Source organism: Taudactylus pleione, unplaced genomic scaffold, assembly GCF_031769625.1.
Source record: "Taudactylus pleione unplaced genomic scaffold, aTauple2 ptg000130l, whole genome shotgun sequence".
In the NCBI taxonomy this organism is placed as follows: Eukaryota; Metazoa; Chordata; class Amphibia; order Anura; family Myobatrachidae; genus Taudactylus; species Taudactylus pleione.
Window position 1 is genome coordinate 7,399,507 of NW_028284532.1, and position 24,810 is coordinate 7,424,316.

The 24,810-nt window shown below is 46.2% G+C and overlaps 1 protein-coding gene and 1 pseudogene across 2 annotated transcripts in view; one reads left to right on the forward strand and one right to left on the reverse strand.

Annotated features, from left to right (window-relative positions):
- The window catches only part of ACKR5 (atypical chemokine receptor 5), a 37,555-nt gene extending 26,134 nt beyond the window's left edge, over positions 1–11,421 (forward strand). For both annotated transcript variants that reach the window (XM_088473185.1, XM_088473186.1), the window contains exon 2: positions 9,415–11,421. In XM_088473185.1, coding sequence (XP_088329311.1) covers positions 9,436–10,560 — 1,125 coding nt within the window. In that variant the 5' untranslated portion in view covers positions 9,415–9,435 and the 3' untranslated portion in view covers positions 10,561–11,421. The remainder of the gene's footprint in view (positions 1–9,414) is intronic.
- A 4,185-nt stretch (positions 11,422–15,606) lies between these two features.
- LOC148523564 (5S ribosomal RNA) lies at positions 15,607–15,726 on the reverse strand (annotated as a pseudogene).
- Between the last annotated feature and the right edge of the window lie 9,084 nt (positions 15,727–24,810).

The window sequence follows — 24,810 nt, forward strand, 5'->3', positions numbered from 1 at the left end:
TGCACAATTGCCACTAATTAGCGTAATAGCACAAGTGGTGAAGAATAGCATAAAGCAGTATTTTGGGGGGAAAATAAGTTGTGTTATAAAAGCACCTGCAATCCCAAAAACACTTGACCCCTTCTTAGTGCACCCCCAGAACCTTATTTTGCTAGTTTGCTAACTTGTCCCCCCACTTTGTGCTTTTTGCCCCCAAATTCAAAGTACTTTTTTGGGGTGTTAAGTTTTTTGGGGATTTTTTTGACGCAATTGTCCATTGGGGGGCTGTCCTAAGGGTTCTGAGTGGTTTCCCCACCTTTGTACTCCCCAAAACAAATGTTGCATTTCTTATCTCCTGCTATTCAGAGGCAAATATTTTTGGCCTATTACATTGCATTGACTTTCTGCGTATTCAAAAAGCGGATGGAATAGAATATAGATATAAGTTTCCGCCTGGCGAAAAGTCGCAATCGGTGATACATTTTTCGCGGATCTCGACTTTTCGCTTTTAATTGAATATGGCCCATAGTGTCAGACTGACTACCCGCAACCTTCAATTGAGCGTACCATCCATGAAATTTGCACCTCGATTTATTGGCCCATTTCCAATCATTCAAGTCATTAATCCTTGTTCCATATTTCCATATTAATCCTCGTTCCATACTCGTTCCATATTTCTCTGCTTAAACCTCTGGTCCTGAATCAATTTTACTCTCCTAAATCAACATCACCTGCAGTTCAAATGGAACAAGATGAGGAATATGAAGTCAAAAAGATTGTGGACTCGTGATTTTGAAAAAATAACTTGTATTATCTAGTGAATTGGAAGGGATATAGGAGCTCATTCAGAGTCGGTCGTGAGCGCTGAGCGCTCACAACCGACTCAATGTTGCCCCACAGTGCATGCGCACGACGGAGCCCGCTCCGTCGTGCGCACGCGCGAGACCCGGCTAACGACGGGCACTCCGTCCTTAGGGGTCTCCTAGCAGATGGGGCGAGCTATCGATGTTGAGTGACAGCTCGCCCCGTTTGCTGGGCGGGCTGGCCAAACGGAGGGGTTCCAGCCGGAACGCTTGCCGTTTGGGGGTGGCCCCACTGACATCATTGGTGATGTCAGTGGGGAACTTCCTGCTCGAACAGAGCAGGAAGCTCCCTGGGGCTTACGTGTGCCCAGACACTGCACTAGGGTCTGGTCGTAAGCCCTGATGGTCGCGAAGGTCTTGACCATCGCGACCATCACCCATGTCGGTCGTTAGAGCTGTGTGTGTTAACCCACAGCTTAATGATGGACAAGGAGGCGGCCGTTCAGGATGCAAGCAGCCGCCCTGATTCAGAGTGACCGCTTGCATCCATGACCACCTCTGAATGAGGCCAATGGTCCTGAAGAGAGATCTTGGATGAGAGCTTCAGACGTTCATGCTCCTAATCTCATCAGTAAATTTAATCGCAAGTATCCGGCTAAGCCCCATCCTAAGTATTCGGTGACCATTAGTAAAGGAAGTGGTGCTGTCACAAATTGTGGTCTTAGGCGCCCATATAGGGTTAAACATTCATTCATTGCTGTATCTAAAACCTCCAACAGACTTTCCCAGTGACTACTGCTCACCTGGATGCTCACCTGGTCAGCCTGATCAATTACCTGTTACTACTCCCTATATATTTCTAGGCCTGTGAAAGACTCATTGCCTGAACAACTGTGGGCCTGATTCAGACTCGCTCGCGAGCGCTGAGCACTCGCAAGTGGGTCGATGGTGCCCTAGTGCACATGCGCACGACGGAGGGAGCTCCGTCATGCGCATGCGTGAGACCCGCATAGCAACGGCCAAGCCGTCATTATGGGTCTCGCGCCAGAGGGGGCGTGCTGTTCATGTTGAGTGACAGCACGCCCCCTTTGGTGGGCGTGCCTGGGGCGTGGCTGCCCAGACGGAGGCGTTCCCAGGGGAACGCCTACCATCTGGGGCCGGCCCCACTGACATCACTAGTGATGTCAGTGGGAGTGTTTTTGGCTCTGATATAGCCAAAGCACTCCTGGGCTTGCGGCAGCGAGACCCTAGCGCAGGGTCTCGTCGCAAGCCCGATGGTCGCGATGGTCTTGACCACCGCGATCATCTTTTTGGCCACTCGCATAAGCTGTGGGTGGTCACCCACAGCTATGCGAGTGGCCAGGAGGCCGCTCCAATTTTAGGTAGGAGGGCCCTGATTCAGAGCGAGCGCTCTTGTCAGAGCGTCCGGTTCTGAATCAGGCCCTATGGTCCTTCCTGAGGATCGTTCCAGGCTCAGTGTCTCCTGTGTTTCCAGAGTTTTCTTATGTGTATACTTTCCTTGCTGAAATTCAACCATTAACCACTTGTACCATTGCTGTTTGCCTCTCAGCGCTGCGACTTCCATGCCGCATACAGATAACCATCAGGACTGTTTACCATCGCCGCTGTATACCATCTCAGCACTGCGGGTTCCACGCTGCACAGAGACCGCTTGCTGTTGTCTGCATTCCATCTACCACTGTGTATCCTCTCTCAGCACCGCGGCTTCCATGCTGCGCACAGACTGATCATCGTTGCCTGCATTCTATCTACCGCTGTGTACCATCTATCAGCACTGCACACAGACCACTTCCAACTCCAGTTCCATTTCTGCCAGTGTACCTGCGGTGCATACCATCTGCTGTTGCCATACATCTTATCACCTGCGTGGATGCCACCCTGCATTGTGTGGGCATCATCTGGACTGTGTTGCAAGTATCACTACACTCTATGGCTATAGTGGGTTACTGCATAATCTAGGTTGACCATTTTGGTTATCCTGTACTGTATGCTCTTGTCTTTGGCTGACAGTCAGCATTGGGGTTCCAGGTCTGGAGGGCATGATCGGGTCACAGTCTTTTAGCATCAAGGTGTTCAGTACAGTGTGTGCCTGAAGTGTCTCTCTATCCTGAGTTCCCCTTCCGGCTCATGGTACAGGTCTTGCATCAAAGCTGTACCAAGGATATAGCTTCATTAGTTTTCTCTGGCTACATACGACTCTGATTCCTGGCTTGGTTCCCAGGTCCAGACTGTCAGTACTATACTGTTTTGAGTTCAGGTTCTTATTGTCACTGGAGTAGTTATCTGGCCTGATTGGTCCTCGGACCATTAGGTGAGAGGCTGCCTGGTGGCTTGGGTACCTGTTCCAATTCTAATATTGCATTGCTCCGGTCCGTGATTCCTAGTGTCTCTAGCCTGCCAGTACCTGTATTTTCTATGAGTCGTGGTATCTTGAAACCTCCCCATTTTCTGCAGTCCTCAGTTAATACCCTGGGCCCCGTGCCAGATCTTCAGAATACCGGAACAGTGACAGTCACATATACATAAATTAATGAATGGAAACAAGACTTGCCGGCTAAGGTATAAAAATTATATAAACAGGTTTTTTATATTAATAAAAGTGATAGTTAAAAAGCACAATGTAATAAAATTAATACAATTTAGAGAATTATAGCACAATTTGTGTGTCCATTTTAATACGCATACATTAGTCCACCAGTCAATAGAAAAGAGTCCACTGACTCTTATGTTTGGATGAATCGGGGCTAGTATTGCACCATATAGAGAAAACTCCAGCATATAAATGAAGGGGATATTACCAGGCTTCACAAGGGGAAGTCCCAATTAGTAAGCTGCTCCTTTTCACAGTTGTAGGTGTCTCCTGGAATCCTTGTTTGTTTCTGTGTCCAGTAGTGAGGCTGGAGTGATTGACAGTATCAGGCAGTTTCAATAGGTGTGTCATGATCCCGGCATCTACCTACCAGGTCCGCAGCTGCACGGGACACGCTGTGTGTGGTCCTGGCAGCTTGTTTCCTCTCCTTCCAGTGAGCAGCAATGGCTCCCATAGGGCCATGCAGGCCACTCTGTATACTCTTAAAAGGCCAGGCACGTTGGGGGGTGACGTCACTCGGGTGCCAAATTCTAGCCGCCTCCTATATAAGGAAGTTCTTGAGGACACTCTGGTGCCAAAGTGTAGGCTCCCAACTTTACTCCAACCCTCCTCTATCCGTGATTGTTCATGCTTGTTCCTGACCTTGGCTTGTCCGTGACCCGATTCTGTCTTCTCCCTGGTACTGATTAGTATTCCGGTTCTGACCTTGGCTTCGTTCCTGACCTTTATATTGTCTGAATTCTGGTACCATCTTGTCTGTCTGGTTCTGACCCGGCTTGTCGACTTTGTTTATATACCTCCTTCGTACACCCTTGCATTTAGAGTACATCAGCAACTGTATTAGGGAACCAAGCTTGAGGGCCGCGACCTGCATGTCGGATGCAGCTAAGTCCATATCACCTTGCGGGGGTGGCTGGTGAATACCGCCGGCAGGTTAGACACCGTGCCTTAGTATGAGGACTCACCAATCCTGAAATACAGGCTAGCATCTGCTATCTATTTGTGAGTTGTTACAAGGTGCAGTGCATGCAATCCTCATAGTATGCAGGAGAAAGTGAAAAACGGAAAATTAGTATCTCCTTGGTTCCACCCATGGCTTCATAAGGGGTATGAGTTGTTGAAAAGGATAAAAGCAGTAGAACCAAAAAGAACAATTAGTATACAGTATATGAAACTCTTCACCACGCAGAAAAATGCTATTCAGTTTATATAGCATTTTCCATGCACCGTAAACCTGTGGTTAATGCGCTAACCTGTTTATTCCGCGTAAAGGGCCTGATTCAGAGATGGACGCTAATACGATCACATAAGCAACGCAGCTGCGAAAATATGCTAATGTGTGAAAAGATCACCCGAGTATAAAGATGCCGACTGCTGCCTTCTTACCTGCAAGCGGTGATGCATACCTACGTAAATATCGGTAACATATACGCATATTGAGAGGCCATCTTGCCCTGACCCGCCAAAGACTCGGCAGCTCTCCTCAAACGCAGGGAACTCTCATCCTGCGTATGCAATTGCAGTGCCTAATTTATGCACGCCCATAAAATGGCGTTCTATAGTACAGTCGCACCTGCGTTTTTCTGACCACTCCCCTGTTGCCACCCCCAACGCACTCCACCTGTCACTCACTTTGCGATGGATACCTATGTGTGTCCGTAATCGCAATGCCATCACTGCATCCGCGCAATGCGGCTTCTATAAATGTGCAATGGCAAACAATCCCTCGATCTGCGTCCGTAATCAGCATTGCATTCATTTCTGAATCAGGCCTAAAGTGCGAAATCAATGGGTTTCCCCCGGGATGCCTATTCTCGCTGAAGCTGCGAGGAAAAGTCCACCTCTGTAAATAACGCAGGGGATCCTGGTGCGGCTAATTGTATTCCCCACTAAGCATAACCTAGAAAATGGATTTGGGGGCATAATGGTGCTCCTATTAGGTCTAGCGCTGAGCGTATCCTGGTTACACCTAAAATAACAACCTGGGAGAAAAACAGATAAAAATAATGTGGAAACCCTCAAGGCGCTTACACCTTCTTAAATAACAATTTACAATATTAGAGGAAGCAACTTCTCTGAGGGGTCTATTCATTATGTTAATGATCGGGGTCTGAGCGGAGGGCCAGATTAAGGCTTGTGGGGGCCCTAGGGCAACTAAGTTGTGGGGGCCCCCATCAAGCCACATGGAACCTACTCCCCTCCCCTGCCACATGTTAAACACTCACACACACATATAATATATATGTAGCAAACATATATATTTTATATAACATACACAATAACACACACACATATACAGTACACACACACACATAAATTCATACACACTAACACATATACATACACAGTATACACACACTAATACATACACACACTAACACATACACAGCATACACACACTAACACATACACAGCATACACACACTAACACATACTGTAGATATGATAACATACACATATGTACACATAAACACATACACACACATACAGTATATACATATACACACACTAACACATACTGTATATACAATAACACACAAACACATACATATTCTGTATATAAATAATGAAACAGTACACATACAGTACACTTACATTCTATGCAGCTGCTGCTCACTTCATTATGCCTCGCTTGTCGTGTTGACTCCGCACCCATTTCGGCAATGGTGGAAGGGGAAATTGGTCAGTCAGGGGGGGTTTATAGGTACTTAGAATCCCCCCTGCATGCTCTAGTGGTGGGGGCCCCTCTGTGTGTCGGGGTCCCGGGACGACCGCCCTGTCGCCAGGGCCGGATTAAGGGGGGGGCGACAGGGGCGGTTGTCCTGGGTCCCCACACACAGGGGGCCCGCACTAGCAGCGGTGCAGCCGGTGGCTTCACCCGCTGCTAGTGTCCCCGCTGCTTGTGTAGTGCAGACCGCGCAGTAAGCGCGCCCACACTACAGAGTGACAAACACACAGCCGCCACCGGCAACTGTGTGTTTGTTACAGCAGCCAATGAGAGTCACACAGACTCTCATTGGCTGCTGCTTCAACGGAGGGAGCTGGCTGGAGCTCACTTATGAGCTCCGACTTCCGGCTCCCCCCCGGGTGATGATGGGAGGGACGTCATGACGCTGACGTCTCTCCCATACTGCAGGAGAAGAGGAGCTGGAGCGGACAGCGGCGGTCGCGTCAGGAGCAGGGTTTCAGGTAAGTTGTGGGTTTTTTTTGTGTGTGTGTAAGGGGCCCTGCATAGGGGGGGTCACTTCATGGGGGCAATGCATAGGACAACTACTGGCGGCACTGAATAGGGGTGGGCTACTACTGGGGGCAGTGTATAGGGGGGGGACTACTTCTGGGGGCAATGCATAAGGGAGGACTACTGGGGGCACTATATAAGGGGCACTGCATGGGGGGGACCACTACTGGGTCTGGGGGCACTACTAGGGGCACTGTATAGGGGGACCACTACTGGGGCATTATATAAGGGGCACTGCATAGGGGGGACCACTACTGGGTCTGGGGGCACTGCATAGGGGGACCACTACTGGGGGCACTGCATAAGGGGCATTACTACAGGAGATGGTGGTATATAGGGGCCCCCACAAGTTTGTTGCCCAGGGGCCCCCACAGACCTTAATCCGGCCCTGCCTGTCGCCCTCCCCTTAATCCGACCCTGCTGAGCGGACCCCAATAATGAACATTCTTACTTGCGGCAAGCGCCAGAGCAATTCATCATTGAAAAATATCTGTTTCCTCAAACGTAGAGCAGTGAAATTTAGCACTGCCGAGTCTGACTAGATTTGTGTACACGCAGATGCACAAGCCCCGGCGTCCGGCGGAAGGAGCCGGACATGGGTGGAGGGATCCGAAAGGATCCCTCTTCGCAACCCAGGACTCCTTCCCATAGGAGTATGTGCCACGTACGGGAGATGGTAAATGCCCTAAAGTCAAGGTCCGAAAATGTTGCATTTTTGGAGCTTATTGAATTTAAGTCCCCATACTAGTGTATGGGGACATCGGGCCAGACCATGAGAGAAAGGTAAGCAGGAGATACCTGTGATCTGTGATATCTCCTTACCTTTTTGGTGAGTGGCCCCAAAACTTAATTGACATTTTCACCTGCTTTTGTAGAAATGAAGTGATAATGAATAGATCCCTTAGATTTCACAAGGATTTTGGCTGAGGTGATTCAGCAATCTAAAGAAGGGAAAAATACAATAGTGTAATACGATAATAAATGTGACAAGTAATACAAGTCCATTATTTGCAAATAGTGATATGTAAATCGGGGAGTATTCCTCTTTTGGTATTGTGCTTACAGTAGACTCTTAGGGAAGTTTGTTTAATCTATTATTGTATATTGCTATTTATTTTATCTGTATAACATAAAACATAGTATGAAGACCATAGAAACTTTATTGATATAAATCAGTTATAAATATGTATGGGGCCTTATGTAATAGCCTGCAAGATGCAAGCACTAGTACAATTCCGGGCGGATTAGACTGTGCTTTTAAAGCTACAATAAAAGGATCTGCACTGATGTGATATAAATTACTCGCATTCAAAAAAGATAATATAATAAATCATATAAAAAATATTTATATTTTTAAAGCCTTAATAAAATTAAAGGCAAAACCAACCTGACTGTCCTTTAAATTATTTACACTAGCTACCTCGCTGGAATCATGTCCGTACTGTATCTCACAGATTATTACATAAGGACTATAATGAGATTTCTGTAAAGGTACTATTTGCAAAATAAGACTTTTTATAATCAGGGCCGGTGCAAGGGTTCTTGACACCCTAGGCATAGCTTCAGCCTAGCGCCCCCCATCTTCCCTTGGATAGCTACACAAGCCATTATACAATGCCCCCAGTAGTGGTCCCCTCTATACAGTGCCCCCAGTAGTGGTCCCCCTATGCAGTGCCCCCAGTGGTGCCCCTTATACAGTGGCCCCCATAGTACCCCTTATACAGTGCCCCAGTAGTCCCCCTATACAGTGCCCCCAGTAGTGGTCCCCCCTATGCAATGCCCTCAGTAGTGCCCCTTATACAGTGCCCCCAGTAGTGCCCCTTATACAGTGCCCTCAATAGTGGTCCCCTCTATGCAGTGACCCCAGTAGTCCCTCTTATACAGTGCCCTCAGTAATGCCTCTTATACAGTGCCCCCAGTAGTGGTCCCCCCTATGCAATGCCCCCAGTAGTGCCCCTTATACAGTGCCTCCAGTAGTGCCCCCTATGCAATGCCCCCAGTAGTGCCCCTTATACAGTGCCTCCAGTAGTGCCCCATACACAGTGCCCACAGTAGTGGTCCCTCTTATGCAGTGCCCCTTATACAGTGCCCCCAGTAGTGGTCCCCCCTATACAGTGTCCCTTATACAGTGCCCCCAATTTTGGTCCGCCCTATGCAGTGCCCCCTGTAGTGGTCTCCCCTATGCAGTGCCCCCAGTAGTGGTCTCAACTGTGGAGTGCCCCCAGTAGTGGTCTCCCCTATGCTGTGCCCCTGTAACAAATAGCACAAAACCAACTTGTATCCCCGATCCTGCACCCGCCACAGTCCGCTCCTCCATCCTCCCGCTCTGCGCTATGGGAGAGATGGCACAACGTCTCTCCCATCACCTACTGCGGAAGCCGGAAAGGCAGAGCTCATGAGTGAGCTCCAGCTCAGCTGTGGCAGTGGGCACAGCAGCCAATGAGAGTCTGTCTGACTCTCAGTGACTGCTAAAACAAACACACAGCCGCCGGGTAGTATGGGTGTACTGCTCAGCGCCGGTGTGTTTGTTACTGGGACTACGGACTTGTTTTTTTTCTGGACCCAGAGGTGCCCTCCGCTCTAGGCAGCTGCTAAGCTAAGCTGCTTAATGGTAGTGCCCTGTTTATAGTACTGTACTATATATCATAGTTACCACTGCAGGCTTTGATATCATGTGAAACAGGAGGAGGAGAAGTGAGAGACTGAACATTGTTCATGAATAATACAAAATCCCAATAAGCCTAACTAGAACATGTTTCTAATCTATTTTCATTATATTTCAGACACGTCTATCCTAATCTGCAATGGCTGAAGAGATGAGTTTGGATTCAGAGGACCAATATGAGGAGATTCACAATTGGACAGAGCTTATGTACTACTTAAATAATTCATTTTCTCTCTGTGAGGTTGACTTGGATGAAGGTGTAAAGCAGGTTTTCCTCTTCATTTTCTATCTTGTTATATTTGTTTTCGGTCTGGCTGGAAATCTGCTAGTGATATGGGTCAACTGGCAATCAAGAAGAAGCAAAAGTTCTATTAATCTGTACATTTTAAACATGGCGGTGGCTGACCTGGGCGTGGTTCTTTCCTTGCCTTTCTGGATGCTAGAGGCAATGTTGGAATATACTTGGCTTTGGGGTGGGTTCCTTTGCAGATTTACACATTATTTCTACTTTGCCAATATGTTTAGCAGTATATTCTTTCTTACCGCTCTAAGTGTGGAGCGCTACATGACTTTGACCTCTTCTTCAGTTTTTTGGCGACAAAACCAGCAACGGATCCGTAAGGCTCTTTGTATTGGGATCTGGGTGCTGTCTGCCATATTTCCAATACCAGATGTTATTCATATGCAGTTGGTGGATGGTACAGAACCTGTGTGTATGTTCATGGCACCATTTGAGACCTATGATGAATGGGCTCTAGCTGTTACTCTAATGACAACCATTATTGGGTTCATAATTCCTTTCTCTATAATTCTTGTTTACAATCTGATGACTGCCTACCACCTTAAGAAATCCGGAAGACCAGAAAGCAGGAGACATTGTCGGCTTATCTATGCTTACATATTGACGTTCCTGCTCAGTTGGCTTCCCTACCATGCTACTGTGATTACTCTAACTCTGCATGGGACCTACATCTTTGTCAATTGTCATTTGGTCCACGTTCTATACTTTTTCTACGAGATTATTGACTGCACTTCTTTGTTTCATTGCATGGCTAATCCAGTCCTTTACAACTTCCTGAGCAAGGACTTCAAGGGCAAAGTTATCAATGCAGTGGTTAAGTACATACCAAAGGAGAAAAGGGTTGGTGCCAACCCTGAAGAACGATCTACATCCATCACGGATCATTCTGTTGTAATAACTAAAGAGCCAGCCCCATTGGCAAATATTCCTGCCCTTACTATTCCATTAGAGAAAGAGGTTTAATGAAAAAAACATTCTTAAGCAGAAAAAAGGTATAACAATAAAGGCTTCTGCGTCTTTCTCTAACATATTGTATTCATGTTCATTGAAAGGTCATTTGACTGTCATCAGAATATACTGTATATTCAATGTTCCTATCACAATCCACCTCATGTGAATTTTAAATTGTCTTGGAACATGTGATAACTATAAAAAAAATGTATCGCAATCTACGTCAGGTGAATAAAAATGTTGAAATTGCAATTAAAAGAGCACTAAGGAAATACCGAAAACCAGGCAACACCGAGACCAACTTGCCACCTGGCACCAAAACTGGACAGATCTGGACCTTTGCACTTGGGCTGAGTGGTCTTACCACAATGTGGAACTATTACTGCAGTCAGCAGATGACCGTACTCAAAGGTCAACAGTTTTCACCCGTCAGATGGATATTTTGAATATGCCTGGAAATTATCCAATCAATTTTGATAGGATAATTTGTGTGCATGCTGATTATTAGAAGCTACAAATGCACCTGTAAAGCAATGGTGCCCATACTGCAAATTTGTCTTCAGTTTCAGCTCAGGTAAGAGGAATAATAAAAATCACAAACCAGGCTTGGATCAACATGTGTACAACTAACTTTCAATAGATCTTACCCAGTGCTCGAAATGAGAATTTAGAAGTGGGGGTATGGAAATTTTAATCAAACCCCCCACCCAAAGCTTTAGGGAATTTGGTAATATTTTAGATGCTTTTAGCAGTATGTAGTAGGATATGTTGAAAAAACGTTGCTCATCTCTCTTTTCTTTCCTGTTTCCTTTGTCTGTCACTCTTATGTGCCCATATAATCATCCTAGATAACCCTCTAAAGCTGGCCACACACTAGACCAACTTACATCCAACCAGCCAACTTGTTGATTGGTTGGAATGAAAATCTGGTAAGGAATGAAAGCAAATGACAATCAGCAATTTGCTCCCAAATGCCGGGAAATGGACAAAAACTGTTGTTTGAGCAAATTGTTTAGATCAAACAATTAACAAAACTTGTCTAACGACCATTTTCATCTGTTTTCTGGCATTTAGGAGCAAATTACTGATCATCATTTACTCCCATATGTTACCAGATTTTCATTCCAACCAATCAACAAGTTGGCTGGTTGGATGTAAGTTGGTCTAGTGTGTGGCCAGCTTAACTCTCCACATGCTCTCCTGTGTGTCTGATCACGTGTGTCTTTCTTCTTTTCTTGCCCCCTGCTACAATTTGAGCTCCTGCTTTCATCTGGACCCCTGCACCTATCACTGCCTGCTTACCTCTCTAGCTTCCTGCACCTCTCACTGTCTGCTCTCCTCTCTCCCCCCTGCACCTCTCACTGCCTGCTTCCCTCTCTAACCCCCTGCACCTCTCACGGCCTGCTTCCATCTCTCACTCCCTGTCAGTGGCATCACAAGGGGGGTGCGGGTCGCACCTGGGTGTCTCTCTTGCTGCGGGGTAACACCAAAGTGCAGACTCCTCAGTGACAGAAGCAGGGTGTTGCGCTGTGCAGCACTCGGCTCCTGACACAGTGAGGGAGCCGGCACTGCACGCAGACTGGTCCCCGGGGGCAGAAAAAAGGGGGGTTTAAACCTCCTATTGTTCCTCAGCACGCGCAGTCCGCATTCCCGGGACCCCCAGAGTGGCTAAAATGGGGTTTGGCTGCTAGACCACACCCCCAGTCTGAGGCCATGCCTTCTTTTTGCTGGAGTGCGGCTTTGCCGTGTGCACTACAACACTCCCCACACCGGTTGTCACCACGGGGAGGGACGTCACTGACCCCTGTTATTTCCATTACCTGATTCCCTCTCTCACCCCCTGCACCTCTCACTAATTCCCCTTTTACACCAAAATCCCGGGTCCGACCCTGGAATTTGAACACTGGTCAATCCTGGATCGAACTCGGCTTCAGACCCCGTTTACACTGCAACTTGACCCGGGTTATTCCCGGGTTTGCCCCATTCACACTGAACCCGGGTAATCCCTGCTTTTCTCTAAAGAAGTCATTAAAAATGGTCTGTTTTAAGGTCTGACAAAGATGGTCACAAAAGGCAACAAAAGAGAGGGGTGGGGACTGATTACAGCATTGCTACAGGTTGCTGTTCTGACTGTGGCAGGCTGTGTATCAGCCTGCATTTGTGGCTGCTGGTCAGGCTGTGGTGCAGGTTGCTGTTCTGACTGTGGCAGGCTGTGTATCAGCCTGCATTTGTGGCTTCTGGTCAGGCTGTGGTGCAGGCTGCAGTTCTGGCTGTGGCAGGCTGTGTATCAGCCTGCATTTGTGGCTTCTGGTCAGGCTGTGGTGCAGGTTGCTGTTCTGGCTGTGGCAGGCTGTGTATCAGCCTGCGTTTGTGGCTGCTGGTCAGGCTGTGGTGCAGGCTGCAGTTCTGGCTGTGGCAGGCTGTGTGCCTGCCTGCTTTTGTGGCTGCTGGTCAGGCTGCTGTAGTGCAGGAGGTTAGGCAGGCAAGCGATGGCTTCATGTGCATCTCTCTGCAGGGCACTGACAAATTACATCATCTGCCAGTGCCCCAGAGGCTCCAATCAGCATCTTTCAGAGCTAGCCGGGTCAAATAAGCAGGGTAGCACCCATTCACACTACCGCATGACACGGGAACAACCTGTGTTCAACCCGAGTAAGTAATTTTTCTGGGAGCCGTTCACACAGAGCATCGACCTGGGTCGACCCGGCAATAACCCGGGTTATTCGGTTGGTGTAAAAGGGGTATAACTGACTCCCTCTCTAACCTCCTGCACCTCTCAATGCCCACTCTCCTCCCTCCCCCACTGCACTTCTCACTGCCTGCTTCCCTCTCTCATCCCCTGGACCTCTCATTCCATGTAGCAACAGTGGCGGCATTGTATGGAGTTGTGTTCTACTGGGACACATCTCTGATTGGTGTTGGGACAGAGCATCAGATCTTGGCGACAGTCTAAAATTGTCTGGAACTGGCCACGAGTGAATGCCAGCTTGTGGACTGGTGGTCAATCAAAAGAAGCAGCAGCCTTTAGAGTTTAGCGCTGGCTGTGAGCCAAATGTGGCTTGCGGACCGGCAGCCAATGAAAAGTAGCCGCTGCTTCTGAATGGCTGCTGGTCAACGAGCACAATTGGCTCGCGGCCAGTACCAAATTCAAAATGCCGCCGCTGGTCCGCAAGCTTGAATTGGCTCTCAGCCAGTGCCAAGCAAGTTTAAACTTTCGCCGCATCTACCGTGGTGCCGGAACCCAATGCTCCGTCCCAACGCTGATCAGAGATGTTTCCCAAGCAAGACACATCTCCACACAATGCCAGTGCTGTTGCGGTGCTGAGTTTCCATGCTCAGTCCCAGCACTGGGAAACTTCTTGACACTGTGCTCCGGCAAATATGAAGTGGTGGTACAGAATGTCATACCGCTGTAAACAATCCCACTTCCAGCACTGATCCTACCACATTCTCAAATGCAAAAACACCATTACACATAAATATTAACCTTGTTATAATTAGTTTAGAAGTGTCATCTTGGATTAAGGACACTCCAGAAAGGATTAGCGGATAACAGAAACAGAAAGTAAATTTGTAAATACTGAGCATTTTGTAACAAATAACTAAATGTTTGTATCATATATGTAAGAATGTATTTTCATTAAAATATGAAAATAACTTTGAACTACTGTATGGCCTTGGTCCAAAAAAACTTCTTATTAACTATAGTTTTGTTTTGTATAACTCCTTAAATGAATGACTTGTTGACACCGGGAAGCGCGACTTTGGCACTCCAGATTTTGTCCCATGAAATTCCAGAACAGATGGAGAGTGGAAGGAACCGTTTGCACACGTTAGAGCAGAATGAACTGATGTATCATAACATTTACAAACTTTATTATTTTTAAGGTGGTCACATGGCATAAAGTTAAACCTTTTTATTAGTTCCAATTGAAGCTAAACTTTGAGAATTTATTTTAAAAGCACTAGAACAGCAGATCCATTACTGTAGGTAAGGGCTCTTCAAAATCACCATCATAGACAGTTTTATTTGTTTTAATTATAAATGATCCATTTTTATTATTTTTAAATGAAGTGCTGTGATCTCCCCCTATTAGATTGTGAAATGAAAACTTCTCACTTCGTAATAAATAACTACTTGTCTGGGTATTCCACTTTAAAGGTATTAGAAAGACTTCAGATCAGTCCTAACTCTGTTTAGATTGATGTATGTCAAGTTGGCCAACATGGTGACATTCAGAGATCCGACACAGGGGTGACTTGTAGAAACGCGACTCTTATTACTATATTGACACCACAGTAGCATCACCATGGTCTGTTTGTTAGTTTAGGGCAGGGATGGGGAACCTCAGGCCCGGGTGCCGTATAAGGCCCCCGGAATCATTTGGTCTGGCCTCGGAGCTTTCTTCTGCTAGCCTCATCTGGCTAGCAGGGTGCCTAAAATGGTACCCTGCAGCCAGAATCTATGCAGCAATGCCTTAGGACTCTTCAGACAGTCACACTGCTTCCCTTCTCAGATGCTCCGGGCATTGCTGTAATCACCGGTGACTTTGGCCCCGCCCCCGTTTGACATTACATGGAGGGGGCGTGGCCTACACCAGGCCCGCAAATAATATTATATATATCAAAATGGCCCTCAGCAGAAAAAAGGTTCCCCACCCCTGGTTTAGGGTATAAGGTTTTACTCTAACAAACTTGTCAGTTTTCTGGATTCAACCGTTAAACAAAAAAAGAAGGGCTCGTTGCTAGGGCACTCTTTATGGATATACATATATTAAAATTTAACTTTATTATGTATCATTAAAATGAAAGGTACCCATATACAGTAATTCATGCCACAGGTGTTATACGTTAATCATCTGTAGCAGAGAGAAAAAAGAGAACAATTTCTCTATAATCTGGAGAGATCTCCTGGCGTAATATTATTCAATCAATATTCCACAAAGTTGGATTGACTAAATTATAATGGCTATTCACAAGTATATCAGTTATCCAGCTATATGGTAACAGTATATAGATGCTCGGCCATGTGCACTTAAATCCCAGTTATCCTTTTTTAACCTACAGCACCTGGAATTCCCAAGTGGTCTCCCATCCAAGTACTAACCAGGCCTATTACTGTTTAGCTTCCAAGTTTAAAAGCAGTTTGGGCAAATCAAGTAATGTATGGCTGTAGGTGTAGGTCATTTGTGGGAAGGGTGTTCACACCAGCACACGGTCAGAGCCTAAAGTGGTAAATGTAGGACTGCTACAGTGAGTAGTCCATTTTATTAATAAAATTATATCGTTTCACAAAAAGTTATGCAATGGGCATACTTTGAAGTTACACGTAAAAGTAATATTTCTTACTGTTGCTAAATCATATATTTCATACGTGTAACCTTATATCAAGGAATGAGTGTCACACAAAATCACTAGCCTTATATCAAGGAATGAGTGTCACACAAAATCACTAGCCTTATATCAAGGAATGAGTGTCACACAAAATCACTAGCCTTATATCAAGGAATGAGTGTCACACAAAATCACTAGCCTTATATCAAGGAATGAGTGTCACACAAAATCACTAGCCTTATATCAAGGAATGAGTGTCACACAAAATCACTAGCCTTATATCAAGGAATGAGTGTCACACAAAATCACTAGCCTTATATCAAGGAATGAGTGTCACACAAAATCACTAGCCTTATATCAAGGAATGAGTGTCACACAAAATCACTAGCCTTATATCAAGGAATGAGTGTCACACAAAATCACTAGCCTTATATCAAGGAATGAGTGTCACACAAAATCACTAGCCTTATATCAAGGAATGAGTGTCACACAAAATCACTAGCCTTATATCAAGGAATGAGTGTCACACAAAATCACTAGCCTTATTATATCAAGGAATGAGTGTCACACAAAATCACTAGCCTTATATCAAGGAATGAGTGTCACACAAAATCACTAGCCTTATATCAAGGAATGAGTGTCACACAAAATCACTAGCCTTATATCAAGGAATGAGTGTCACACAAAATCACTAGCCTTATATCAAGGAATGAGTGTCACACAAAATCACTAGCCTTATATCAAGGAATGAGTGTCACACAAAATCACTAGCCTTATATCAAGGAATGAGTGTCACACAAAATCACTAGCCTTATATCAAGGAATGAGTGTCACACAAAATCACTAGCCTTATATCAAGGAATGAGTGTCACACAAAATCACTAGCCTTATATCAAGGAATGAGTGTCACACAAAATCACTAGCCTTATATCAAGGAATGAGTGTCACACAAAATCACTAGCCTTATATCAAGGAATGAGTGTCACACAAAATCACTAGCCTTATATCAAGGAATGAGTGTCACACAAAATCACTAGCCTTATATCTAGGGATGAGCGGGTTCGGTTCCCTGAGAACCGAACCCACCCGAACTTCGGGGATCCGGGGCGATCCGAGCCCAAGCTCGGATCTCCCTGTCTGCCCCGGATCCCTCTCCCGAGGCAAAACCTCGAGATCTGCTGTCGGATCTCGAGGTTTTGCCTCGAGCGGCCATTTAAAAAAAAATGCCTTTGCCTTTAATGGGCAAAGTGCTGATTGGCTGACAGAGCCGTCTGTCACGGCTCTCAGCCAATCAGCATTATGGTGCTCATTTGCATGTAGCACGGACTCGTGAGATCCGTGCTACATGCATCTGTGTGATTGACAGTGACACAGAGCACAGATGGGTCAGTGAGACCCGTCTGTGCTGCTGTGTATTTCAATGACACAGATGCACGCACGGACCAGGAGATCCGTGCTACTTGCATCTGTGTCATTGACACAGAGCACTAACGGGTCCGTGAGACCCGTCTGTGCTGCTGTGGTAAATAAAAAAAAAAAAACCTGTGTAAAAAGAGAAAAAAATGGCGTGCCCCCCCCCCAAAAAAAGAGCAACCAGCCCCGGGCATTAGTTACCCAGTGCTGGGTGTGCTTAAATACAGGGGACAAACGACATAGGGGTCCCCTGTACTTAAACACAACCAGCACCGGGCTAGTCAGAACCAGAGCTGGTTGCCAAAATACGGGGGACAAACGACATAGGGGTCCCCCGTATTCTGCGCAACCAGCTCTGGGCTCTGATCCGGTCCTGGTTCTGGAAATACAGGGGAAAAAAATGAGTAGGGTTCCCCTGTATGTTCCAGAACCAGCACTGGACTTTTTCTAGCGGGGGGCTGATGCCACAGCCAGGGGAGCCCTTTCACCGGCCCCCCCAGCCGCAGCATCAGCCCTGACCGCTAGTCAGCCCAGGCCGGGGATCCCTGGAGAGCTGGGGACCCCCCCAATAAAGGGGTCACCCTCTCCAGGGCACCCCAGGCCCAGGCTGATAGCCCGGGGCTATCCCCGCCACCCCTGGTGGCGGTGGGTGGCGGGTTGATTGTGTGGTGTGGTGTAAATAAAGAATATCAAACATTGTCTTTACAAGTAGAACTGCAAGTCCCAGCAAGCCTGCCCCGCATGCTGGTACTTGGAGAACCACAAGTACCAGCATGCAGGGCATTAAGGGCCCACTAGTACCTGTAGTTCACCTGTAAAAAAATGTTTAAAAAAAACACAGGACACACACACCGTGACAGTATAAGTTTATTAAACATACATACATACACACACACACACACACATGTACACATACTCACCTATGTAACCCTGTAGCATCGGTCCACTTGTCCGGTAAAGTATCCATAGGGGACCTGTGAAAAAAAACATACTCACCATCTCCTATGCGAGGTTCTGTCCTCTTCGTTCCAAAGTAGGCATCCCCGGACTTGGCAAAAAAAAAAAAACGAAAACGCGATCCACGAACTTAGTACCGTTCTATAGAACGGTACTTCCCGAATGAGAGCTTAGCGGCGGGGTATCACCATGGAAACCCCGCTGCTAAGCGTTCATTGGCTGAGAGAGGCCATCTCCCGTCTCTCTCAGCCAATGAACGGCTCCCTCCATTGTAGTCAATGCTGGGAGCCGCAAGGTTATTAAAGTTTACCCTGCGGTTCCCACCATTGACTACAATGGAGGGAGCCGTTCATTGGCTGAGAGACGGGAGATGACCTCTCTCAGCCAATGAACGCTTAGCAGCGGGGTTTCCATGGTGATACCCCGCCGCTAAGCTCTCATTCGGGAAGTACCGTTCTATAGAACGGTACTAAGTTCGTGGATCGCGTTTTCGTTTTTTTTTTGCCAAGTCCGGGGATGCCTACTTTGGAACGAAGAGGACAGAACCTCGCATAGGAGATGGTGAGTATGTTTTTTTTCACAGGTCCCCTAGGGATACTTTACCGGACAAGTGGACCGATGCTACAGGTTACATAGGTGAGTATGTGTACATGTGTGTGTGTGTATGTATGTTTAATAAACTTATACTGTCACGGTGTGTGTGTCCTGTGTTTTTTTAAACATTTTTTTTACAGGTGAACTACAGGTACTAGTGGGCCCTTAATGCCCTGCATGCTGGTACTTGTGGTTCTCCAAGTACCAGCATGCGGGGCAGGCTAGCTGGGACTTGCAGTTCTACTTGTAAAGACAATGTTTGATATTCTTTATTTACACCACACCACACAATCAACCCGCCACCCACCGCCACCAGGGGTGGCGGGGATAGCCCCGGGCTATCAGCCTGGGCCTGGGGTGCCCTGGAGAGGGTGACCCCTTTATTGGGGGGGTCCCCAGCTCTCCAGGGATCCCCGGCCTGGGCTGACTAGCGGTCAGGGTTGATGCTGCGGCTGGGGGGCCCGGTGAAAGGGCTCCCCTGGCTGTGGCATCAGCCCCCCGCTAGAAAAAGTCCAGTGCTGGTTCTGGAACATACAGGGGAACCCTACTCATTTTTTGTCCCCTATATTTCCAGAACCAGGACCGGATCAGAGCCCAGAGCTGGTTGCGCAGAATACAGGGGACCCCTACGTCGTTTGTCCCCCGTATTTTGGCAACCAGCGCTGGTTCTGACTAGCCCGGTGCTGGTTGTGCTTAAGTACAGGGGACCCCTACGTCGTTTGTCCCCTGTATTTAAGCACACCCAGCACTGGGTTACTAATGCCCGGGGCTGGTTGCTCTTTTTTGGGGGGGTGCACGCCATTTTTTTCTTTTTTTACACAGGTTTTTTTTTTTTTTTTTACCACAGCAGCACAGACGGGTCTCACGGACCTGTCATTGCTCTGTGCCAATCACACAGATGCATGTAGCACGGATCTCCCGGGTTCGTGCTACATGCAAATGGGCACCATAACGCTGATTGGCTTCCTGTCTGCCACTGCAGTGCCACTCCTAGATGGGCCACGTGTTTGTGCCGCCCCCTTGTGTCGCTTAGCATAGTCATCCAGCTTCCTCGGTACAACCTTTTGGCCTAAAAACAATATTGTGAGGTGTGAGGTGTTCAGAATAGAGTGGAAATGAGTGGAAATTAATGTTATTGGGGTTATTAATAGCGTAGGAACAAAAAAAGGCCCATTTATGTGATTTTAGCGTTTTTTTTTTATTTTTTAAGAAAAAATCCAGATCCAAAACACAAAACCCAGAACCCAAAACACGGAAGGGTGGTTTTGGCAAAACCAATCCAGATCCAAAACACGAAGAAAGATCCAGATCCAAAACCAAAACACAAAACACGAAAAGTGTCCGGTGCACACCCCTACTTATATCAAGGAATGAGTGTCACACAAAATCACTAGCCTTATATCAAGGAATGAGTGTCACACAAAATCACTAGCCTTATATCAAGGAATGAGTGTCACACAAAATCACTAGCCTTATATCAAGGAATGAGTGTCACACAAAATCACTAGCCTTATATCAAGGAATGAGTGTCACACAAAATCACTAGCCTTATATCAAGGAATGAGTGTCACACAAAATCACTAGCCTTATATCAAGGAATGAGTGTCACACAAAATCACTAGCCTTATATCAAGGAATGAGTGTCACACAAAATCACTAGCCTTATATCAAGGAATGAGTGTCACACAAAATCACTAGCCTTATATCAAGGAATGAGTGTCACACAAAATCACTAGCCTTATATCAAGGCATGAGTGTCACACAAAATCACTAGCCTTATATCAAGGCATGAGTGTCACACAAAATCACTAGCCTTATATCAAGGAATGAGTGTCACACAAAATCACTAGCCTTATATCAAGGCATGAGTGTCACACAAAATCACTAGCCTTATATCAAGGAATGAGTGTCACACAAAATCACTAGCCTTATATCAAGGCATGAGTGTCACACAAAATCACTAGCCTTATATCAAGGAATGAGTGTCACACAAAATCACTAACAATATGCCCAAAGTAACACTGTTTCCACATATATTACATCATGCCTAATTAGTGATCATAATAAACTTTCCATTTCCTGTGAGTGAAGTATTTTTTTGTATATCCACCAAGGTCACTTAATATCGTATGTCCCTGATTGTTTAAAGTACATTGGCCCTCATTCAGAGCCGCTCGTTAACAGCAGTACGCTCGTTGCGTTCCGATGTTGACTAACGGCGCATGCGTCGGTGTAACACTGCGCATGTGCGTACGGCAGATTGCGAGTTTTTTTGGACTCGTTCCTAAAATAGCGTACAGGAAGTGACATGTCAAATGTGATTGACAGAACAGGGCGTTTTAGGGTGTTGACGAGGGTGGAGATGGAAAAACGCAGGCGTGGCGAGGCGTTTTTGGGGCGTACATACATTAGCAGATGCGAGCGTAAAATGTGTACGGACCGACTCCTACGTCACTGGATGATCCTCTTTCCCTTCCAAATGCTCGCACAGCTTAGGGTCTGGATTACTCGACCACATTGGCGATGGCCTTCTCCTCCGTCCCGGGACTCCATGATGTTGTTGCAATTAATCGCGGGAGGGCAGAAAAGCAATTAGTGTTGGATTGAGAACCGGCTTAGTATGTGTTTTGAAATCAGTTTTTTGGGATAGCACAAAACCGTACGCAGGTGGAACTCAGAGCTGCTAATGTCAGGATGACACAATCAATTTGCGTACATTTGTGGGGGTTTATTTTGCCCGCAATTTGGTGGTTAGGGCCTATTGTAACAATAATGTCATCATGCTTTCAGTTTCGCACCATTTTATTTGTGCCTCTTGAATTTGCCTCGTTATATGAATTTTTAAACGTTCCTTAAAGAGCCCTTTTTTTTTTTTTTTTTGAGCGAGTTTTTGCCTTTTGGCCCAGGATTAAATGTAACCCATTTGTACAATAATTTCACAATCCAATGTCATTTTTTAATTTCCAATTTATTGCTCAAACAAAAAAACAAAATGTAAAAATTTTGGGGACATCTTTTTTGCCCAAAGATATGTTCCAAAATCAAACAAATTGGCCCAACATAACTGTTGACATAAACAAGGAGAGGGAAGTTTTGACCAGAAAGGAATATGAGCCAAGCACAGAAGGATTGTGGGAAAAGTCACCATTGCTGTCACCGTTTTTTCACCCGTTTGGATGGGGGAGGGAGGGCGCCAGACCGGGTCCGGGATGTCATCGGGCTGGCCTGTCCAGAGGCAGATGTTGTGGCCTCTGGACTAGGCACAGGGCTAGGCACATTTGGAGGATTGGCTGATGTTGTGCCAGAGGTGGAGGATCCTGATGTTCCGGCAGGAAGGGAGGTCGGCTCCACCATGTGCTGGCGAACGAGCTGCTCCAGGGCATTGGCGATGCGGATGTTGGCCCTGGTATTTTCCGCCAGGGCCTGACCAATGGTCACGTTGGCCGCAGCATTTTGCTCCAGGGCCTCAGCCACCCGTAGCAGACTGGCGTCCATCCTCTGCAGAATCTCCGTATGGGAATCCGATTTGAAATTGAGTTCTGTGAGGAGGGCCACTGCCTGCGAGGGGCATTGCCCTGGACTGGCTTCTGCAGGGTCCTCAGCCGGATGTACTGGTTCCTCCCCTGCAGAGCCAGCAGAAATTCGGCGGCCAAGGCTCCCCTCTGGAGCAGACTCATCCGCCTGTGTCTCTGTTAGGAAAAAAGAGAAAAGCCTCACATTACAATCTACATATTGGCACAATAACATTTCAGAGTTGATGACATCCAAAGATTTACCTGGGACAACATGAGGAGCCGCAAAGTCTGGCATGTCCGTATCCATGTTGGACACGCCAAACACCTCCACAGGCTGCACACACCCCTGTGCCAGCTCTTCTAAATCCGTCAACTCCAATGACACAGGGGTGGGACCCCCACCTGTCCCCCTTGCATGCCTAGCCCTGTCCGCGAATTTTTGCTTTAGGCGATATTTGAAGTCGCCCCATCTGTGGGGAAAAATGGAAGCCATTATCCTTTGGTTTAAAATGGAGTTTGTTTTTAGGGGGGGCAAGGGTTTACTTACCGCCGTTTGACATCCCGGGCTAGTGGGACATAATCACCCACCCTATTGACAGCAACGGCTACCTCTTCCCACATTCTCCACTTCTGGCTTAGACTCATATTCCTGTCTGCCTGTGGCAGGATGTCCACACACTTCTGGATCAAAACCTCCATCTCCTTTCTTGTGAAATGTGGCTGCCTTTTTTTTTGGCCGCTTTTGCCGGAATACTGGGCCCAGCAGCCTCTTCCATGTCATCCTCCTCACCTATTTGTGTAAATTTTCAGAATTCACAAAATCACAACTTGCCTAATCTTATGTTTCAAATTAATCATTGATACAAAATGCATGAAAGACTTACCGCCTGACTCTTGGGCATTGTTTCCCTGGTCTGTCGCCATGTCTGAGGTCCAAACAAGAAATACACCAGAATTTTAATGTGTTTTCGTGACGTATTTATACATGCGTCCTTATTTTGCGGCCGCATCATTGATTGTGCGGCCCTATGATCCCTCCTTAATTTGTGTGGGAAACGAAACACTATTTATGGCTTGGGGCGTCTCGAGTCGAGGTGGCGTTTTTGGATTGTTGGAGGTTACCTTGGCTGGAGTTTATTGATTGCGTAGAAAGGAGTTGGCGGTTGGAGATTCGTTTGTTGGTTAGATTTGCGTTTTTATTTTCCGTTCTCTTTGTTGGTTTATATTTTGGGGAAGTCTAACTTTTGTTCAATTGTTGTTTCATTGTGTTTCTTATTTTTTGTAAATTTTGGATCCATAATTTCTTCTATTTTAGATTTTGATTATTTTTGAACCAAAAGACCTTTTGATTTGGACTCTTATATATTTGCTCTTGGTAAGTCCATTTTTTATCTTGTATTTGCAAACTAATTAGTGCATTTTTAGTAGTTACTCTTGTGATTTGTATTAGCGAACTAATTAGTGCATTTTTAGTAGTTACTCTTGTGACTTGTATTAGCGAACTAATTAGCGCATTTTTAGTAGTTACTCTTGTGACTTGTATTAGCGAACTAATTAGCGCATTTTTAGTAGTTACTCTTGTGACTTGTATTAGCGAACTAATTAGCGCATTTTTAGTAGTTACTCTTGTGACTTGTATTAGCGAACTAATTAGCGCATTTTTAACTGCTTAATAATCATTTTAACTTTTTTGTGTTTTCTCTTTCGCTTTTTGTGCCAACATTTCAACCCATTTTGATGTACTGTGTGAAATGTCGTTTTGCTGTTTTGCAAAATGGGTGTTTTGCATATGTTCACTTTGGTCTAGCACAAAATTTATAAACAAAAATCCACAGAGTGAAATGTGTCAAATAATTTTGGTGTTTTTTTTCAGTTTGGACGTATCATGACAATACCCCGGCATGTAAGCAGCAATGGATGGTATCATCAAGCTAAGTTGTTTTTAATTTTCTTTTGTGGTGGGTCCAAAGCCTTACATTCCAATCTTGCCATTTCAGGTTGATCTTGGGCGGATTGTTCTGGCCATGCTCCGGGAAGCCGACCAACCTCAATCTCGTCCCAGGCGTAGGCATCGTAGGCATGCAAGGCCCCAGATATTTCGAACGCGTGTCACCCATTTTGGAATGCCCGATGATGAGGTTTTAAGACGCTACCGTCTACCTCCCAAAATCATCATAGACACTCTCTCATTAATAGAAAGTGATCTTGAGCGGCAAATTGACAGTCCAACAGCAATACCACCACTTACGCAATTTATGGCGGTGTTACATTTCTGTGCCTCAGGATCGTTTCAAACAACAGTGGGAATAGTGGCGGGCATCTCCCAATCCTCCTTTTCCAGGATCCTGAGGGCAGTGATGGAGGCACTTTTCAAGCACCTCCATCATTTTATTCAAATGCCTTTGGATATGGGTGTCCTTAGTGTGGCCAAGGCCAATTTTTACCAAAT